This window comes from Megascapheus bottae, chromosome 2 (genome assembly GCF_031878675.1).
Source record: "Megascapheus bottae isolate mThoBot1 chromosome 2, mThoBot2.hap1, whole genome shotgun sequence".
Lineage (NCBI taxonomy): Eukaryota > Metazoa > Chordata > Mammalia > Rodentia > Geomyidae > Megascapheus > Megascapheus bottae.
In genome coordinates, this window is record NC_143510.1 from 19,440,354 (window position 1) to 19,460,929 (window position 20,576).

Here is a 20,576-nt window from a genome sequence, read left to right on the forward strand (position 1 = left end):
TCCACAAAAACAACAAAACAAAACAAAACAAAACAAAAAACCCAAAACAACAAGAAGACTTCTTTTGCTTCCATATTCTAGAGTTCATTTTGATTGTATCATTTTATATTGAGCTATTACGATCCTCTGCAAAGGACTATCCTAAACATATACTAATTATTACAGATGAAGGAGACCATGGAGCCTATGTTTTCTTACTTCCCTTAACATGAATTTTCCCCATCTTTCCGTTTCCTTGCAAGTGAGGCAATGCATTTTTTTTTGTTTTTATATATATATTTTTATTGTAATTAATAAAAGGGTTACATGATATTTCCCAGATAGAAGATGCATTAATTCACATATATTGATACCCTTCACATGTCTTGGTCCCCATTACCCTCCCCTTACTCCCCCCATCTTGGTTTTCCCCCCTTCCCTATCCAATTTCAAATAACCAAATACAAATAAATCCAATATATCAGTGCATTCTTTCTTATGGAAGCATCAAACTCACAAGACACTGTGTTGGAAATCAACTTTACAACTTGGGGAGGTGGAAGGGTAGCTGGGGGAGGTAGAAAAGTGGGGGAAAATAAGTGAGGAGTAACAATGTTCAACAAGAAATGTACTCATTACCTTACTCATGTAATTGTAATCCCTCTGATATCATCCTTACAATACAATAAAATTTTAAAAAGAAAAAATATCTATGTAATGTAACAAATTTCTAATTTTTAGCCGTAGAATATTCTACAAAAGTCATGCATTTGCTTTTCAAGATCTTCCTATAGGAGCTTTGTGATCCTTCACCATGCTTTCAAGTGTTCTTAACCTGAACTGTTAAGAATACCATCAAATCCAGGCCCAGAGCTCAAGCCCCACAACTGACAAAAAAAAAATACTATCAAATCAACTCTAAACCTTAAATTATGACCAATTTATTAGCTTATTCCATCGATATCTATTACGTACAAAGAGAATTCTATGGCCTTACAAAAAGCCAACCTCCTATATGCCTTAAGAGAGTTAGAAAACTATTAAAGCAATTTACACTTATCTTTATAGTGCTTTTACTGCCATCACATATTTTACCACTTTAGCTAGACAGAGATAATTTTAAGGTGAATAATTATACTCAACTTTTGATGACTAAGAATTATATTTTTAATCTTTATATGGCAAAAATAGCTTAAAAAAACTTTGTACTCCGCTGTTAATTATACTGTGTTTTGCGCAAGAGTGGATACACTACGATATAAATACTTATGTTGCAGTTTTAGCAGGTTTATCAATAATAAAGGTATTCACCAATTAAGTTAGTATGAACCCCCACAACAACACAAATTCTAACCCTATTCTATTCTAAAATAGGAAATAGACAAGAAAGATATATAATAAGCATTTGGGGAATGTGGAATTTACCCCAGGAGTGTTGTAAAGAGCTCATAATTTGAATATGTCAAAGCCCAAGTGTGTTATGAAGGTCTTTCCTCAAAAGTAACATTAATTTTATATTCCACTGATGCTTATTAGGTAGGAACTCTACTTATGTCAGTGTAAAATGTAGTCAAAAGTCTACAGATTCAATATGTTTAAGGTAATAGTAAAATTTTTCATCTTATTAGAAAGGAATATTGTAAAAGTATCAAGTGAAAAAATACAGAATGTTTACATGAATCTGCTGTGATTAAGCATCTTTTGGACTCACACCACATGTGAACAGTGGCAGAGCTGAAACACAAATATGCTAGATATTTCTACCAAATCATAGCCAAGTGATGAAGTCATAGGACTTTATGCACATAAACATGTTGACTGATATATTGTATATACGTTTATTTAAAATAGGAAAGGAAAGGGAGGAAAACAAGGTGATTGGGAGAGGGTAGGGGAAGGTAAGTGGGGACAAAAACAGGAGAAGGGGTATCAATGTGTGAGAAGTAATGCACATCCTACATGATGAATATAACTGTAACCCCTCTGTACACTATCCTGACAATTAAAAAAATACTTAAAAGCTAGCCTTAATACAGTCATGTTTTACATTGGTAATTAGTATGTATTTCTAAGTTCTTAGAAAATTTAATATTTAAAGAAGCCCAAATACAAATCAATAATTGGCAAACATAATTATTAAACAAAATAATAAAGGTATCAATTACTTGAATTACAGCAAGAGAAACATAATTCTGAATGCAATGTAATTTTCTATTAAATTAACGAACAGTGTTATTTATTTTCCAAGTATATTATTTTACATCACACTGAACATTTATTGGCAGCTCAGTTTGGTTTAACCTCAATAGTAATTAATGAAAATACCTCAAAATTTAAAAAAAACTTATTTTACCCTCTAGGTGTTTCTGTCACGATAAGAAGTATATAGATTGGTAATTCAACTTATGGTCCTATGGTCCTAAACAGGGGCACAATATTACTCAAGCATTATAGCTTTTCATGTGCTTCATAAATAGTAATAAAACAACAACAACAACAAAAATCTTGAAAGTGAAATGAGAGGTCTGGTAGCTTGGCTCAAGTGTGCACAGAACTTACTTAGCAATCAAACGGCTCTCAGTTCAAAACCCAGTACTTCCCCCCTCTCAAAATAAAAAGTGGAATGGGAAACATTTTTACATTATAAAATTAAAAGAGGCCAACAGTAAACACAAGTACTCTTTTTTTTAAAGAACACATTATATAATTTAAAGATAATATAAGCTAAATAAGGTGGTGCAAACTGTATTCCCAGCACTTGAAAAGCTGGGGCAGGATTTAAATATTTAAGGTTAGTCTGCAACACATAGCAAAACCCTATCTCAGTATCAGAAGGAGATGGGGAGAGGAGCAAGTGACAGATAATGAAGATGACATTATGTACACATTACTGGAATAAATGAGGCAGCTATGGTTACTACAAGTTATGATTTTGTTGGGAATTTTTATAAGGTGAGAAAGATTAAGTGTATGCCATGAATCATGAAATTATGGGCCAGGATGTCAAGAAGCTATATAAACTGCTTTGAAGATAGAACTGAAGAAAATTAGTATCTAATATAATAAAGAAAACTGAAAAACCCTGCTTATGAGTTACTGCATTTAGGCCCTTGTCAATACCATCACAATGTAAAGCACCAGTGCAGACAGAGAGGCAAAACACTTTAAGACATGATAAACATGTGCAATACCAACTTCCTTCCCTCATATAAAAGACCAGTTTCATACTTAGCAAACTATGTGTTAAGCATAGTGCATAGTGAAGAGGAACAGAGAATTTTACTGCTTACGTTATCACTCACTGTTTTAAGGTACATTTTTATGCTACAAAATAACCCAAATGTGTTACTAGCTAGACTTACAAGCTTAAGTCATGAATAATCTACAGTGCTGCCCAATATCTATGTCACATATAACATTTTGTTTCTAGTGGTAATGATATATCTGTTCTCAGTGAGGTCAAGATTAAATCACAGAAATAAACACAAGCAGTCTTTAAATAAAAGGACAGATTTTTTCAATCACAGTAAAGTGTGTCCAGAGAATAACATCAACTTAGTTATTGTCAGTGAAAGACTGTGTAATACAAAACACAAAAACACTCACAGAATCATTTCTTTAGTTCCAACTTTGGAAATAATCAAGATCTTTTGTGATTCAAATAATGAATTGATATTTTATGGAACATCTTCTAAGTGTGTGCCAATAATATAATCTTAATTTTATATATTCTACCCAATAACTGCTCAGCAGTAGACATAAAAAATTCGACTAATTCAATATAATAAATCTGTTTTTATCCATAGCATTATATAACAAGCTTATTCTAATTAAAATCAAAGTTTTTCTAGTTTGCATATGTATCTTTCAAGTCACTGAAAAATATGAACATGCACACACAAATCCACACCTATTTAGTGACTAGCTCCTATTCTACAACTAGTTACAAAAAAATCTGCGGCTGAAGAAACTGAATACCCTATTTTCACTAAATGACACGAACAAATGGATAGCACACATCTAACTTTTAAAATTGCTTGGATTGTACATTGGCTTTATCTGTAAAGGAGATGTAGAACTCTGCACGTTCTTACAACACTTAGCTTGACTTTTCAAGATAGCTCTTGCCATCCTGAAATTCTCATTGAGTTTCTCAAATGAGGTCTTTAATCTTTCTTTTGTACTGGGTTCTGCAGTAAATTAGTAAATTCTGCCTGGGTTTTAATGATAAACTTCTCTATTTAATATTCATAAAGTTAATCTAAGCCTTAGTATCTTCACCTGTAACAAAGAAGAGAAGACTCAATTTATAAGGTTGATGTAATAAGGTCATATAGTAGGACACTAAATGAAAGGATCTCTAGGATATTGAAACATAAGCCATATAATGAATGATTGTTGTCCTTAATGTACTATGTTGTCTCCCATCTCCTTTGCTGTCCCTTGGGTATCTCATATTGTTATAGTATCTCACTTTGTTATCTGATATATTGAATTTATTTGTATTTGGTTATTTGAAATTTGATAGGGAAGGGGGGAAAACCAAGATGGGTGGGGGGGTGGGGGGGAGGGTAATGGGTACCAAGACATGTGAAAGGGTATCAATGTATGTGTATTAATGCACCTTCTATCTGGCAAATATCATGTAACCCTTTTATTAATTACAATAAAAAATTAAAAAAAATAAGGTTGATGTAAATATTAGATGAGATGATATATGTAAAAGAAACAGAATAGTAGAACTGGGTACACAAGACTACAAAAAGATGAATTGGAAAAGTCCTGAAAGAGTTCTTAACTCTAGAAACATAGAAACAATGACACATCATAATTAGGCATAACTACATAGAAACTCTTATACTTACAACCCATATATCTGTGGTGCAATTTCTAGTCTGTTCAAATGCATGTAGAGTTCAATATCATGCTTCTTCAGTAGATGATCCTGAATCTGGTTGACTTTAGTAACCACAGCAATTGTTGGCCCTAAATCCTGTGGTCTAGCAAAGGGAATTGGGGTCATCAGAGTTTCTTTCCCCTATAAACAGGAAAAAAAGGAACATCTATTAATTTAATATAAAAATGACAAATGCATGGAGATCAGTCTGTTATTTTATAAAAAGGAATTTAAACAAGAATAAAAATGACTTTTATCATTTGAAATATGATGTAAAAATCAATGTTAATAAATTCTTTAATAAAAATAACTACCTTAAATTGCCTCATGGTAAATGCTCAAAAATACAGAATCACATGCTGAGATATCTATGACTATTCATAGAGCAATATCCAGGCAATTTATTCTGAAATATGTTTAAATGTAGATTTCCATGACATTTTCTCTGGTGATATCATGTATACAAAGTTATTTTTTGATTAGAAGTGGTAGTGAGGACAACAAGCTGGCATGGCTAGTTGATCTGATCAGCCACAATATACAAACAAACAGTTTGACAAAAACTTTTTTCTTGTGGCAGAAAATGAAAGGATGCAAAACAGTAAGCAAAAAACTCTGAGCTTTTCTTAGATGAGGGGTGGGGGTGGGGGGAGGGAAATGGGGACCAAGACATGTGAACGGGTATCCATGTATGGGAATTAATGTACCATCTATTTGGCAAATATCATGTAACCCTTCTATTAATTACAATAAAAAATATGAAAAAAAACTCTGAGCTTTCAAAACTTCACTAAAAAGGACAGAAACAGGAAATTAATCCTAGAAAATAAGATGTTCTCTAATTGGACTTTTATGTAACTAGTTGAAAGAAAAGAATTCAAAACTCTATGAACCAAAAATAAAGCATACTTAAAAATTAACATTTATTTAGCTCTCACTAAATTTCCCTTTCCTCCCCTCTGCTATGTTATACTGAGAGATAAATCATTAACTCATTTCAATGCTTCTATGTAAACTTCAAATTTCCATGTACCCCTTCATTCTACTGATTCTTCCCAAGAGACTGATTATTTCTGATGACATTTGAACTGAGGCTCCACCTCAGTAATATTGATATTTACATACAACACACTTTCATGATTTTCAGTGTATCAATTCTCAGTTTAATATGCTGATTCTGAAAATCTACTTTATAATAGTTTTGTTCTGTACTAATATGCTATCCCTGAATGACTTCAATCACACACAATGTTCAATTAACAAAACCTTACAAATACACTAAAACCACTAAAATATACACTACAAAATGTGAATGTCTGGGCTGGGAGTTTGGCCTAGTGGTAGAGGGCTTGTCTAGCATGCACAAAGAACTAGGTTCAAATCCTTACTACCACAAATAGAGAAAAAGCCAGAAGTGGTGCTGTGGCTCAAGTGGAAGAGCGCTAGCCAGGAGAAAGTCCAAGGGCAGTGCTCAGGCCCTGATTTCAAGCCCCAGAACTGGCAAAACAAAATCTAACAAAAATGGTCAAGGTATATAAGTAAGGCTAAGAAAAAGGGTAATGGATATCAATTCTAAATGTGTAAATTCAATAATGCATTAATAAAAGGAAAGCAATCTTTTTGATACACATTTGCTCTATATACTTAAGTAACAATATGAATATAAGTCACTAGTACAGCAATGGAAAGTTTGGAATAATTTATATAATGAAGGAGCAATACTGATGAATGTATACGCAGATTAAGAAGTACATTCATATGAAACAATCATGTTGCTTTTGTATATGTCATTTTTGTTAGAGATATATGATAGATTACCAACATCAATCTACTGCAAAAGATATTTGTATTTTCTTACAGTAATAACAGTTGAATATTCTGTATTAAAATGAAGTGACTATACAGAAAATATCTGCCATTTCAAATATACTGCAAACATCTGTACTGTGGAATTTACCTTCTGACCATCATGCTCGAAAGTAGAAAACCAAGGCTCAGCAGTTTCCATAAGCTGTGAGAACATCGCACTAAAAGTTAAAAATTAAATAATGTTATGTAAAAGTGTCATTAAAGTATGATAATGTAAGAAAGAAAAAATAATGAATTTTGTACTTACTAGGCATCATGTTCCAGATACTCCGGGTTCAAGAGAGTTTTCATTTCCTCACTTAACAAAGTAATAAAAGCAATTAAAGTTATAATCTATATGATCCAAGTGGATAGTTTGCTATATTCTACATGCTTAAGCAGACTTCATATAATATAAAAACTGCTTTTTGAAAGATCATTACAATTAACAGTAAAATTCCTTCTTTTGGTAAAGTTCAATAACACTTTTAAAGCTCAGAAAACAAAAATGAATGGATAAACTTTTTTAAAATCATCAGAAACAAATTATCTACTTTATTTGTTAATTCTATATTAACTATTTACTTTTTCCAGATAATAAATACAGAATGTAACAATAAATTCAAACAAATTACTATTCCATGGTAAATTATATATATTCTAAAAACCAAATAACAAACACATAGTTACTGATTAAATATGTACTGCTATTTTAATAGTACGGGGGTTTCAACTCATGCTAGGCAGGCTGCTGCAGCCATCACTTGCAACTCTTCCTATTGTATTTTTGATATGTCTTGAATTGTGCCCAGATTCTAGGTAGTTTTCTTAGCTCCTTTACTTGTGAACCAAGATAAGTGAAAGCTGGCTAGGAGAAAATATCTCAGAAAATGAAGTCATGAGAGGATAGTATAAATGACCAGAATGAGTCATTAAGAGTTTTTGTTTGTCTTAAATATATTGCCTTTTTGATTATTAATTAAATGTCTTCCTTTGACAGAGATTTAACATTTTCAGAGACACTGCTGATTGAAACAACAGTGCCCCACAGCCACACTGGCATTCTAACAATTAGATGAAACAGATATTCTCTGGAAACAGTCAAACGTCTGTTACTCAGAAAAACAGGAATCATGTATTTGAAGTAATTTTGAGATTAAAAAAAAAAGTGGCAGTGAGGGTGAGAAAACTCAAAAACTTGCCTGGGCTGTGCAGACTCACTGGCATGTAGAAAAGCCTGGTGGTCACAGTGAAGGATAAAGACTATAGGTGCCAACAGCTCATGCATACCCTGAAAAACAAGATCAAAGGAAATAATCAAGGCAAGGATACAGAGAGTAGCAGTTGACTTAAATGCTTTTTTTTTTCCTTTTTATTCTAATGTGGTGCTGGGGATTAAGCCCAGGTCTCCCACATGGTAGGCAAGGATTTTACTACTAAGCCATATCCCTAATCTGCTACTGCTTTTTCAACAAATGCTTGCTCCCAAGATGTCCATTTCACACAGAAAAGTATAAAAATGGAAAGGAAAAATGAGATTTTATCTACTTTTAGAATTTGATTCCAATCCAACCACTATGCATATTCTTCTTTAAAACATAGAGAATAGTTTTCTTTCAAATGAAATGACAATAATTTGGCATGTTAGAAAACCTTGCACCTGTCACTGCTACAAGATCTATATTCATAAATATGAATTTCATTTATGCAAATTATAATCATGAGCCACAGTATAAATATCGGCAGTAAGGGCAACTAAGAACTGTAGACCTAAGGAAATTGCATCCAATGTTTTCATTATGTAATGGCTCAAAATTAGGATGTCTGTAGATTTAGGAAGAGCTGAAGTCAGCTAGGAGTGCTGGATAATAAAAGCAACCTTTGGCAGATGTAATGGAAAATAGTTTTATGATAAAAATTTCAACATGTTTATCAGAAAACAAATGTAATTTTTCTGCACTACTTCAATTATAAAAAATACTTTTCCATTTATTCAATGAGTTGATCAATAAAATAATCTCCTTTACACTAGAGTTAATTATAGATTACACAAACAGGCATAGAAAAAAAAAAAAGGATCTTAGCTTCCAGGCTATCTTTACAAAGTTAGTCTAAAAGTCCATTGAGTATGTAGATAGATAGATAGTAGAGAAATAAAATATTATAGGTTACTAATTAGTATTGTAGATTTAGGTTTTTCTAGTTTAAACATAAAATGTCACATTTTATCAAGTCAGATTACATTCTCCTGTTTCTTCTTCCATTTTTTTTTTGTGCCAATACTAGAATGTGAAATAGGGGCTGCATGTTCCGGCTTACCATTTTGGCACAAAGCTTGAGCTCTACCATTTGAGCTATAGCTCCATTTCCTGCTTTTTGGTTGTTAATTGGAGATGAAAATCTCAAAGTTCTTTTTGCCTTGGCTGGCTTCAAACCACAATGCTCAGACCACAGCCTCTTAAGTACCTAGGATTACAGGAGTAGCCCAAAGAAGCCCTGCTTCTTAAAGAGAAAATTACCACTTTCCCTTGGCTTACTAATAAAGGGTAGCATTTATTATTTCTTTAGAGGAAATAAAACTAAAATATAGGAGCCAGGTAAAGAGAAGCTTTTTGGTGGTAAAAACAGAGGTTTCCTTTATGCTGAAGAAAAGACACACAGCATTATGTGCAGTCCACTCTTCTGTACTGGTATTAGGAAATCAATTGTTAACAGCAGTGCTAAAAATACCATCCAACTTCATAGAAAGCTATAGTCATTTTGAGACTGAAACTATCTTTTTTGCTAATTCTTACAAGGTGTACATTTTGTAACAGTGCAATGTTTCATTTTTCCCAATGAATTGTATCAGTTCTTTACCAATAAAAGATATTAATTTGTTATCATTTTTGGTACGAATAATTTCCTATGTTATATGTTCATCATTAACTCTGATATCTCATGTCATCTGTAGTTAATAGTCAATGAATAATTTCATGATTTTATTCTTTCATGTCTGAAAGTACTTCTTTTGTGTTAAATAGTAGTTTAATTTTGTCCTGAAGAATGTTTTGATTTTTCTCCAAAGATTTAATACATTTACTGAATATTATTCTTCTCTTAAATAAATTCAATCTAGAGAATAAATTGAATAGCCTGTCTCAAAGCATCACAGAATATTTCTAAAATGCCATTTTTACTTTTACGTTAACTTGAATGTTAGCATTAGCTCAAATTTTCTTTTTAGAGTTATTGGTATTTTACTGGCTTACATATTTCTAACAACTATAGATACATGACCTTCCAAATACTATAAACTAGATTTTTCTACTTACTTTTACCATTTGTAATCTAGTCTATCAGTTTCTATTGTGAATCTCTGTCTGCTAGGAGAGTCCAAGGTTTCTACTGATTATGACGAATGAGGGAAACCATTGAGCCTATGTTCCTTTGAGTCTGGCTTACTTCACTTAATATGATTTTTTTCTAAGTCTTTCCATTTCCTTACAAATGGGGCAATGTCATTCTTTCTGACAGCAGCATAGAATTCCATTGTGTATAAATACCACTTCTTGTTGATGAACTCATCAACTGAGGGACATATGGGTTGGTTCCAATCTTTGATACACTCAGCCTAATTTTAATTATGTTCTAAAATCTAAGTGCCAGTGATTGAATATAGAGATTCCCTTCTTGAATACTTGTTAAACATGTCATTTGAAATATGATGTAAAATTGAATAATAAATTCTTTTATAAAAATTAGTATGTATATATACAATATATTATATACACAATAATTATATTATGTAGACATATCTTCAAAGTAAAGACAAATATTCTCAAAGAATGATCTGAATTCTACATGCAGCTTCTATCTATGCATATGCACAGCATTTTTGCTTCCTGTAAACCTTTATCCTGCTAGGTCATTAGTAGTCACTGCACTCCAAATTTGTGCCTGTTGAAAATAAAGGTAAAGTTTTCTTCATCAACAGCCTGTAGGCTCACAAAATTGAACCTGTTCTTTTATCTGCTTGTGTTCATTTAGCCCACCAAGCAGTCTTTATTAAAGCTGAGGCATCAGGCAGTCAAAGTTCATTAATACCATTTATATAATCTCTGCAATTTCAATTAACTCAGCAAGACATTCTACTACATGATAACAGTCTCATTAATTCAATAAAATCCCATAACTATTAACAATATGGTCGATGTTAAACGGGGTGTCACCTAGTACAAAATAATAGCTTTAACAGCTTGTGATGAAACTCAGAGTTTTTTGTTAAATTTGATCTCACTAAATATTCAGTACTTCTACAACAAGGCAGTGTTTCTCTGTAACGAATATATAGGATTTTAAAACAGGTACTGGGTTCATTAAAGTCTCTTAAGTGAAACCCAGGAATAAGCAAACACTATTTTCATATTCTGCAACTGGTAATCTTTAAATTATCAAGAATCTGATCTTCCATATTTCTATCAAGTCATTCACACAAAGGTAGTAGTCATCATATATCACATGACAAGAGTGTGATGCATACTCAATGTCTGTATCTATTACTTAGAAAACTTCCTCAATCTGCTTTTCCTTTCTCTTAATAAAACCACAAGTGAACATGAAATTTGATTCGTCATGATTTAATTTTTTACTGTGAGGTATTTCAAATATTTGAAATAGGATTTGGAACAATGAAGAGAAAGCAAAAGACAGAAAGCAAAAAGAAAGGGAAGGAAAATCTTGGATGAGGATTCTGAACTACCAATCCAATTAATTCTGAAGAATCATTGTACCCAGATTCCATGATATATGTATATACAATGCTATGTCAGCTGAATCATTTTGAATGTGCTCTTCTGTTATTCAGAGTTAATATTTTTCCAGTCTTCATTAGTATTGGTATTTTGACTTTGTATATTATTTCAATATAGCCTATTTTGCATGTACAAGCATTTTTTGAGATCACACAGTTTTCCTATGATTTCTTTTAGTTCTTACATTTATATTTTTATGTCATCTATTTAGTACAAGTATAATTTAAACAGCTACTTTTCTGGTTGGAACACCAACTACATCAAGTCATTACCGTATTTCCTATTTTATTCTATTAATCCTACAAATCAATCTGCTTCTGGGCTAATTTATTGATTCATTAGTTCTTATACTTCTTTTTTGAACCCAATACTAAGATCGTGTTTGCCCACTGAGCTATTCCCTAATTTTTATATAAGTTCTGTAGATATTTTTAAAAGGTTCTCACATAGTTTTTCCAGCACACATCAACAATAAAGAAATGAAAACAACCTAAATGCCTATGAATGGATGAATACTTAGGGAAGATGTGGTATGTACATACAAAATATACTACTCTTCAACTATAAAAGGAATGAAATATCATTATTTATGACAACATGGAAAGAGCTGGTGGTCTTTATGTATAGTTAAAGAAGTCTAATGGAGAAAGAGAAATACTTTTAAATATTTGACAATATTTGACATAATATTTGATAATACTTAGGTGGTGATCAAAGAATGGGTAGTGAGAGGTAAGAGGGGAAAAGTTGATAAATGGTACACTAAGTATATTTATATAGGAGAAATAAGTTCTAGAGTTTCATTGTATAATAGAATGATTACAGTAATAGTGGTATACAACTGGGATCTGGTGTCTCATTCCTGGAGTACTTGCTACTCAAGACATAATATCTGAGGATGGTAGCTCAAAGTCTGTGAAATTTTTATCTCCACTAAACTACCAAAAAAGCCAGAAATGGAGCTATGGCTCACATGGTAGAGTGCTCGATCTAGGACACAGTTCAAGCCCCAGGACCAGCACAAAAACAAAAAAATCTACAGAAGTCAAATTTAATCTTTCCCATTTGCACAGCAGTATCATACTCTAAAAACATGCAAGGATGCATCTATGATGGTTTGATTACAGAAACTGATAGGCATTCTCTAAATCATAAAATAACCTAGAATAAAGGATTTGAAAATCTCCACCATCAAGAAATGATACATGTTTGAGGAGTTAGATCAGAACCTGATTTGAACTGTATAATACAATGCTTATTAAAATATTCCATGGCATATTCTAAGCATAAATATAATTTTATGTGTCAAATAAAACAATGAGTAACTATGCAAAAATTTTTACAAATGGGGCCAGGAATTTGGCCTAGTGGTAGAGTGCTTGATTAGCACGTACGAAAACTGGGGTTTGATTTCTTGATACCACATACATAGAAAAAAGCTAGAAGTGGTGCTCAGATTAAAGGTGTGACACACCACTTCCAGAACAGTATATTCTTAACATGAAGAACTAACACAGTCCTCATATTACAATTTTTTTAAAAAATTAGGATTTGAAGACTTAATAAGTAAAATGACAAAGATTACTATTACCTAGAAGGGTAGAGAGTCAAACAAAGAGAACTGAGTCTAGACAATGTTTTTAACTACAAAACTAATTAGCTCCACAAAAATAATTGCTAAAGGTTTAGGGGCTAAATTAAAAACCACTATATTGGATTTTAATAAAATACACATGTCATGTAGAAAATTATCACTGGAATTATGTTACGTTTCCTTCCCTCCCCCCCCCCAGTCCTAGACCTTGAACTCTATACTGGGTTCTATCCCTAAGTTCCTTTTGCTTAAGACTAGTACTCTACCACTTGAGTTACACTACAACTTCCAGCTTTTTCTGTGATTAATTGGAAACAAGAGTTTCAGCCACCAACACTCAGCTATTTTCTATTTACTCATAAGGAACAATATTTCTTTTTAATATTTTCCCATCCAAAAATATGTTATTTTTCTAGTCATTGAATTCTTGCTCTATACCATTAACATTTTTAAATATTTAATTATTTTAAGTGGCTGTACAAAGGAGTTGCCATTCACCAAAGCACTTTATGACCACACTGCATCTTGATTGATGTTGCTCCTTCTCATCTACCTCTTATCTCACTTTTCTTAAATTTTAGGTTATGTGGTAACTTTTTATTAACAGTTAACAAAGCAATTTATGTATACAATATATCCTGATCTGTGTCAACACTAACATCTTTACCCCATGCCTACTTTGACCCAGGCCTTACCTTATATTTCTCAGTCCAGTGTTACATACAATGAATTCTTGTCTGCATTCTTCACACTTATCCCTTTCATTCATTCTGCTACCTTTCTCCTCTTAGCTCCATCACCTCACTTGCAAGTATCCATTTCTTGCTACTAATTTTGTTGGGCTTTGACTTAGTCTTTTAAAAACGGATTGTACTATTTGAGCTCTCCATAGTGTCTACTATACTTCATTTTATTCATTTGTATCTACTTGTTTACCACCCAGTGTTTACTTGTAGATTTATAGGCATATTCTAGCTACCTCAAATGAGGGAAACCATGAAATTCATGTTTCTCTGGGTCTGATTTACATCACTTTATAAAGTTTTCCAAATCTTCCTATTTCCTTACAAATGGTACAATATCATTCTTCCTGGAGGTTGTGGTCAAAAGGGAACACTATTACACTTTTGGTAGGAATGTAAGCTTCTTCAAGCACTCTGGAAAGCAGAATGGAGGGTCCTCAAAAAAATTAAAAATAGAGCTACCCTACAATTCAGCAATTACACTCCTAGGCATTTATCCATTAAAGCAGAAATAAGGACACACCAAAACTACCACAGAAACATGTTCTTTGTAGCATTATCATAGCCATGACATGGAATCAGCCCAGATTTCCTTCAATGGATGAATGGAGCTGGAGCAGGAAAATGTGATAGTTGTTCTATTTGTTCAGTAGTATTTACAGATTATAGTGTCTTATCTTTGTTGTCAAATTTATTTGTAGACATTTTATAGTTTTGATTGCAAATATAATATTTACTTTTCCATTTCAGCCTCTTAGGAACAACTGTCAGCATGTTATTAAATTTTTACATAAAAAACTATTACTCTTGATATATGTATTCATAATAAATATTTAATGAAACTATAATCTGACTTTGTTTACTATTTTTTTTTTTTTGCCAGCCTTGGCTTGAGCTCAGAGCCTGAGTACTGTCCTTGGGCTTTCTCAAGGCTAGAGCTCTACCACTTGAGGCACAAAACCACTTCTGGCATTTTTCTCTATGTATGTGGTATCAAGGAATCGAACCCAGGTTTTTGTGCATGCTAAGCAAGCACTCTACCACTAGGTTAAACTCCCGGCCCCTGTTTACTATTTTTAATCTATAAGATTTACTTCAAATTAAATGTATTGCATTTACCAAAGGTGTTTTCTCTTATATCCAAAGTTCACTGATTATCAATATTGGATATGTACAACTTCTGACTATTTTGATTTTACAAATTTAATCTGAATTATCACTTAATGCATACTTGAAAAATATTCTACTTGTACCTATCTTTAGAGCAAAATAAACTTCAACACAAATTCATCTTTATATATTAAATAATTTACATTTCAATGAAAATGGGACAGTCCAGCAATCTTTGCATTGGTAATGAGTCAAGTAACAGCAACATTAAGAATGCCAAACTAAAAATTTCAAAAAAAAAAATTAAAGAAATTTTCTTATATTCTACTACTGGTAAGTTTTAGAGCAAATCTGCTTAAGTTCTATGACTGGTAAGTTTTAAAGATATACTCGGTCATGTTTTTTTGGGTTTTTTTGTTTTTTTACATTTAACTTAGTATATTTATTGTTCTCTATCATAACAGCACACTTTCTTGAGCTTAAATGTGTATTTTTAAAATCCAAAATCATCACATCTAAGATTCTCCTAGCAGAGGATAACAATAGCTCAAAAACAATGGTCATATAGGATAAGACTAAAGGAAATGAACTCCAGGATATGGAAACAAAAGGTTTGTCTTTGGGATTGTTGTTCTTAATGTACTATGTGAAGTTTTTTTCTCTTTTTCCCCTTATATCTTCAGAGACTGAATGCCATGATTCTAGAAGTAATTTGGAAAGCTATTCGTGAATTAGAGAGATATTGTATTCTTTTACTCAATGAAAACACTTCTTAGTAAAGCCAAAATAGAACAAGTAGTTCACAGACATCCTACTAGCATTGCAAAAGTAATATTAATGATTTTGGATTTTTTAAAATTGTATTTTCTTTTGGGGGGCCAACATAAAATACATAGTGAGATTCTGTCTGTAAGAAACAAAGCAAGCAAATAACAATAACAACAATAACAACAAAACTCTTATGCATTCATCCAATGGAATGCTGCTTATCAAGTGGTAAGAATTAACAAGATATCAAGTCACACAAAGCCACAGATGGCTTATAAATCCATGTCAATAAATGGAAGAGACCAATGAGCAAAGATTCAGATTGTGTTGTTCCATTTTATATCTGGAAAAGGCAGACCCATAAATATAACAAGCAGACTGTTAGATATTAGTTTGGAGTGGAGGGCTAAGTCAGACAAGAAGTATGAGGATGGACAAATTGCATATATAAAAATATAGTGGTGGATAGATGGCATCTAGTTTACCAAAACATGGAAAACTTTGAAGTCAAAAAACAGGCCCTTGTATAGGTTTTTTTTTTTTTAAATCATCTAAAAAGTCTCAAATCTAGATAGGTAGAGGATAGGCAAGCTTTCTTTTTTATTAAATAACTTATTAACGCTGATTTTTACATCATATTTTAAATGACAAGTTTAACGAACAAGTGTTCAAGGAGGGAATCTCTATTTACAATCACTGGAACTTAGTATTTAGAACTTAATCAAAATTAGGCTAAGGGTTTTTATGTCATAGAAACATTAATTTATGAAATAATACATTATGTCTATAGAGTCATAGGTTTTTATGTATATATAGTTATGTTTATATTTCCATTACCATGTCGATAGCTTTGGGTTTGGTCATGTTTTATATAACAAGCCATAGATTTATAAGTGCTGTTCTTAGAAAAATATTTATACGTATAACTTTGAAAAATTTTATAACTGGCTTCAAAGATTCCATTTAAAAACAACTTCCAAAAGTTGAAAGAGATAACTGAACATGTGAGAAAAGACAATTTGGCAGAATGTCTTCTAATGAAGAAGCATATGTGCATCAATGAGCTTACTTCCCACACCACACAGCTGACGAGCAGCACTTGCTTTAGCATTATCACACAACTCTCGATACAATAAGGATTGCATTATTGCTCTATCATTTGTCAAGCTGTAGAGAAAACTCAGTCAAGGGATGCCACCTGTAAGATATTTTCATTACCTGTTTATAAAGCAACTGCTCGTTTTCTCTAGCATAACAGAAAAGAACATCTGTAAGGATTTTTCTCACGTTTTCTTGTTGGAAAAACTGCATTTCAGGAAACCTGAAAAGGAAACATAGGATTGAAACTTACCAGCTATATCAAGAATAATGCTTAAACTCTTATCTATAAAGACAAGTTTCAAGATGACTCTGTGTTTGCCTTCCAACTTATGTCATTGGAAGATTTTAAAAAGAGAAATGATTGTATCCCTATGGTAAATGACATTCTTCAACATCTAAACACTTTAGATTTCTTCCAATACATAAAGGTACTCCATATGTGAAACATAGACATAAATTACAGTGGATCTGTTGGGGACCTGAAAGTTTGTTTTGCTTTGTAGCCTTCTTGGATTTTAAGAACTACAATGTGATTTTGTATAAGAATTTTCTTTTCCAAAAAGTCATTATCAACATTTTTCTTGATATAATCATCATGATCTGAAGTACAGATAAGTACCTTATCAGCTTCATCTGACGAAAATACATAATTCATGTGGACCAAAAGTTAATAAGCATTGCTTAAATGTTAAATTTAAAAATTCTCCTATATACTTCCATGTAACATGAAAAGGAAAAGGGACAGAGAATCTGTTTGGAGGAAATTTAGTTAGTTGTTTATTCTACAACTACAACTGCGAAAACCTCAAGAGCAAGCAAATAAGCAGTCCAACATAAGGGGTGAAATCCTGCCACCAAGGAACAAACTGTCAAGAGGGTTCAATCATAGGTTTGAAGAAGAATAGTTAGGAAAAGAAGAAGCGTACAACCTCAGTAGGGGAGGTAATTAACTCAGGAGGAAAATTAGGAAGGTATAAAGGGCAGGGCATACTTCAGCACAACATGGTAGCTGAAAATCAGAAGAAAAAGAGAACCCCCCAAAATACTGTCACTTGGAAGCAGGACAGTGGAAAAGGGGGATATGTCTGGATAGTTTTGAATGCTAACTTTGCTTCTAACTAAACATAATTCAAGGAGTCCAGATTCTTAAGAAGAACAATCTTTGAGTGACTCCAACTAGGAATATGCTTTTAAGAGTTTGTAAGAAGGCACTGAGCATGTAAGGAAAGTGAAACATATACCTCATTAGAAAAACCTGTATACAAATTTCTATACATGCATCCTTGAAGAAGTGACTACTTAAATGCTGCATATATTAGGCAGAAATAATACTGACTTTGTGACTAAAATGAGATTATGTGACCACATCAATAACAGTACTTGACAAGTAAATAGTAATCAGGTGCAGGGGTCATTACTAGTCTCTGAGTAAAGGTACTTTAGGTAATGAAAAGGTAAATTACATAGTTTTGGAAGTGGATTTATGTAAAAAATGTGAAAGATTGGAGAGGAAAGCTTCCTAACACAGAGACACAGAGAGGATTACTGAAACATAACAGAACAGCATAGAAGATTACCTAAACAAATTTGTCAAAAAAAACCAAAACAAAACAAAAAAACAAACAAAAAAAAAAACAGGGCCGGGAGTTTGGCCTAGTGGTAGAGTGCCTGCTAGCATGCACGAAGATCCAGGTTCGATTCCTCGGTACCACATACATAGAAAAAGGCTGGAAGTGGTGCTGTGGCTCAAGTACAGAGTGCTAGTCTAGAGAAAAGCCCAAGATCAGTGCTCAGGTCCTGAGCTGAAGCCCAGGACTAGCAAAAAAACAAAAACAAAAAAACAGAACACAAAACCCAGATGTATAATATATAATAATTGTTAAGACTTTGAAAATTCAACACAATTACATGAAAATATGATAAACAATAGGAAAATAAGAGAACATTAAAAAATGTTAACTTTTTTAAAATTATTATTAGGAAGGTGATATACAGAGGGGTTAAAGTCATATAAGTCAGATTAAAAAGTACATTTCTTTTCACACAATATCAATTAGCTAGCAAAAAGCTGAGCTGGAGTCATGGCCTCAGAGAAGGACTACATTTGATAGAATTTTTTAGATTAATTAAATATCTAATCATTGACTAGTATACAATTCAACATCAAGAAAGGCAAAGATAAACTGTCCCATCATAAAAAGATCAAACTTTGCAATGATGGATAGATCTACTAGCTAAAAATTCCACATATTTCAAAAATCACAGTATCGGTCAGACACTGGTGGCTAGAAGACTGCACTCCTCCTCAGATGGCTGAGATCTGAGTAGCTCGGTTCAAAACCAGATCTTATCTCCAACTAAACAGCAAAAAGGTAGAAGTGGAGCTGTGGCTCAAGTGGCAACACTTTGGTACAAAAGCTAAGCCAGAGCATGAAGCCTTCAGTTCAAGCCCTAGCACTGGCACAGATACTCAAAACAACAACAACAAAAAATTGTTATCAGTTTATATTCTTAAAATATATACTGTAGTCTGGGAGTGTGGCCTAAGGGTAGAGTGCTTCCTACCATTCTTGAAGCCCTGGGTTCAATTCCTTGGTTCCACATACACAGAAAAAAGGCAGAAATGGCACTGTGGCTCAAGTGGTAAAGTACTAGTCTTAAAGAAAGCCTACGGACAGTGCTTAGTCCCTGAGTTCAGTCCCCAGGACTAGCAAGAAAATATACACACACACATTTGTGACACATAAAATAACAGAAAAGACCGTAGAAGTTTAGTGTGAAGCAGTGCAGTGGCTCACGCCTGTAATCCTAGCTACTCAGGAGGCTGAGATCTGAGGATCAAGGTTCAAAGCCAGCCCCAGCACAAAAGGACCTGAGACACTTATCTCCAGTTAACCTCTAGAAAATGGGAAGAGCTCAGAGACACAACCCAGGCCCAGGGGTAGGGTAGAAGCCTTGAACTGAAGAACTCAGGGACAAAGCCCCAGGCTAAGTTCAAACCTCACAACCCCCCCCCCCCAAAAAAAAGTTTATAGTGTATAACTTTGGATTCTATCTTAAATGAAAAAGTTCCGAGGTGCTGGTGGCTCATAATTGTAATCTTGGCTACTCAGGGGGCTGAGATCTGCAGATGGTGGTTGGAAGACAGTTCAAGCAGAAAAGTCCCTGTGAGATTCTAATCTCGAATTAACAGAAGTGGAGATGTGGTTCAAAGTGGTAGAGCACTGGCCCTGAGCAATCAATGTCTGAGTCAAGCCCCATGACTGACAGTAGAATTTCCAATACTTTCTTTAAAAAATTAACCACTTATCAATATTTTAGTAATATGATAATACAATTTGTTAATGCTTCTTTTAACTGCTTTTCTACATTCTCATTTCTTTTTTCCAATGTATTTATTAAAGAGATAAGTTTCTTAAACCTTTCATATTCTCATTTTTAGTTAGCATATCTCCAATGAGTTATGTAGCACATTCCTCTTTCCCCTTTATTTCCTACTTATTGTTGGATAGCCTAGAGATATATTAAAGATAAACTATTCAACAAGATTATTCATAGGCAATTTGAGAATATATTCACATATACTTTGAGTTTCTTATCATAAAAAGGTGAAAGAACCTAACTCTTTTTCTTATAAATATGTGCTGGATTAAGCAACCAGTTTCTCACAAACTAAATATGGTAAAAATGATGCTCTGCCAGGGTCTTTACCTGGTCCCTTTTCTGAGAGTGTGTCCCCACGC

At 33.0% G+C, this 20,576-nt stretch overlaps 1 protein-coding gene across 12 annotated transcripts in view; it reads right to left on the bottom strand.

Moving 5' to 3' along the window:
* The window catches only part of Tbc1d5 (TBC1 domain family member 5), a 429,644-nt gene that overhangs the window by 154,606 nt on the left and 254,462 nt on the right, over positions 1 to 20,576 (bottom strand). For all 12 annotated transcript variants that reach the window (XM_090321955.1, XM_090321903.1, XM_090321894.1 and 9 more), the window contains 5 exons: positions 16,951 to 17,053; positions 7,927 to 8,015; positions 6,993 to 7,043; positions 6,834 to 6,903; positions 4,845 to 5,017 (listed from right to left, as the gene is read on the bottom strand). In XM_090321955.1, coding sequence (XP_090178081.1) covers positions 4,845 to 5,017; positions 6,834 to 6,903; positions 6,993 to 7,043; positions 7,927 to 8,015; positions 16,951 to 17,053 — 486 coding nt within the window. The remainder of the gene's footprint in view (positions 1 to 4,844; positions 5,018 to 6,833; positions 6,904 to 6,992; positions 7,044 to 7,926; positions 8,016 to 16,950; positions 17,054 to 20,576) is intronic.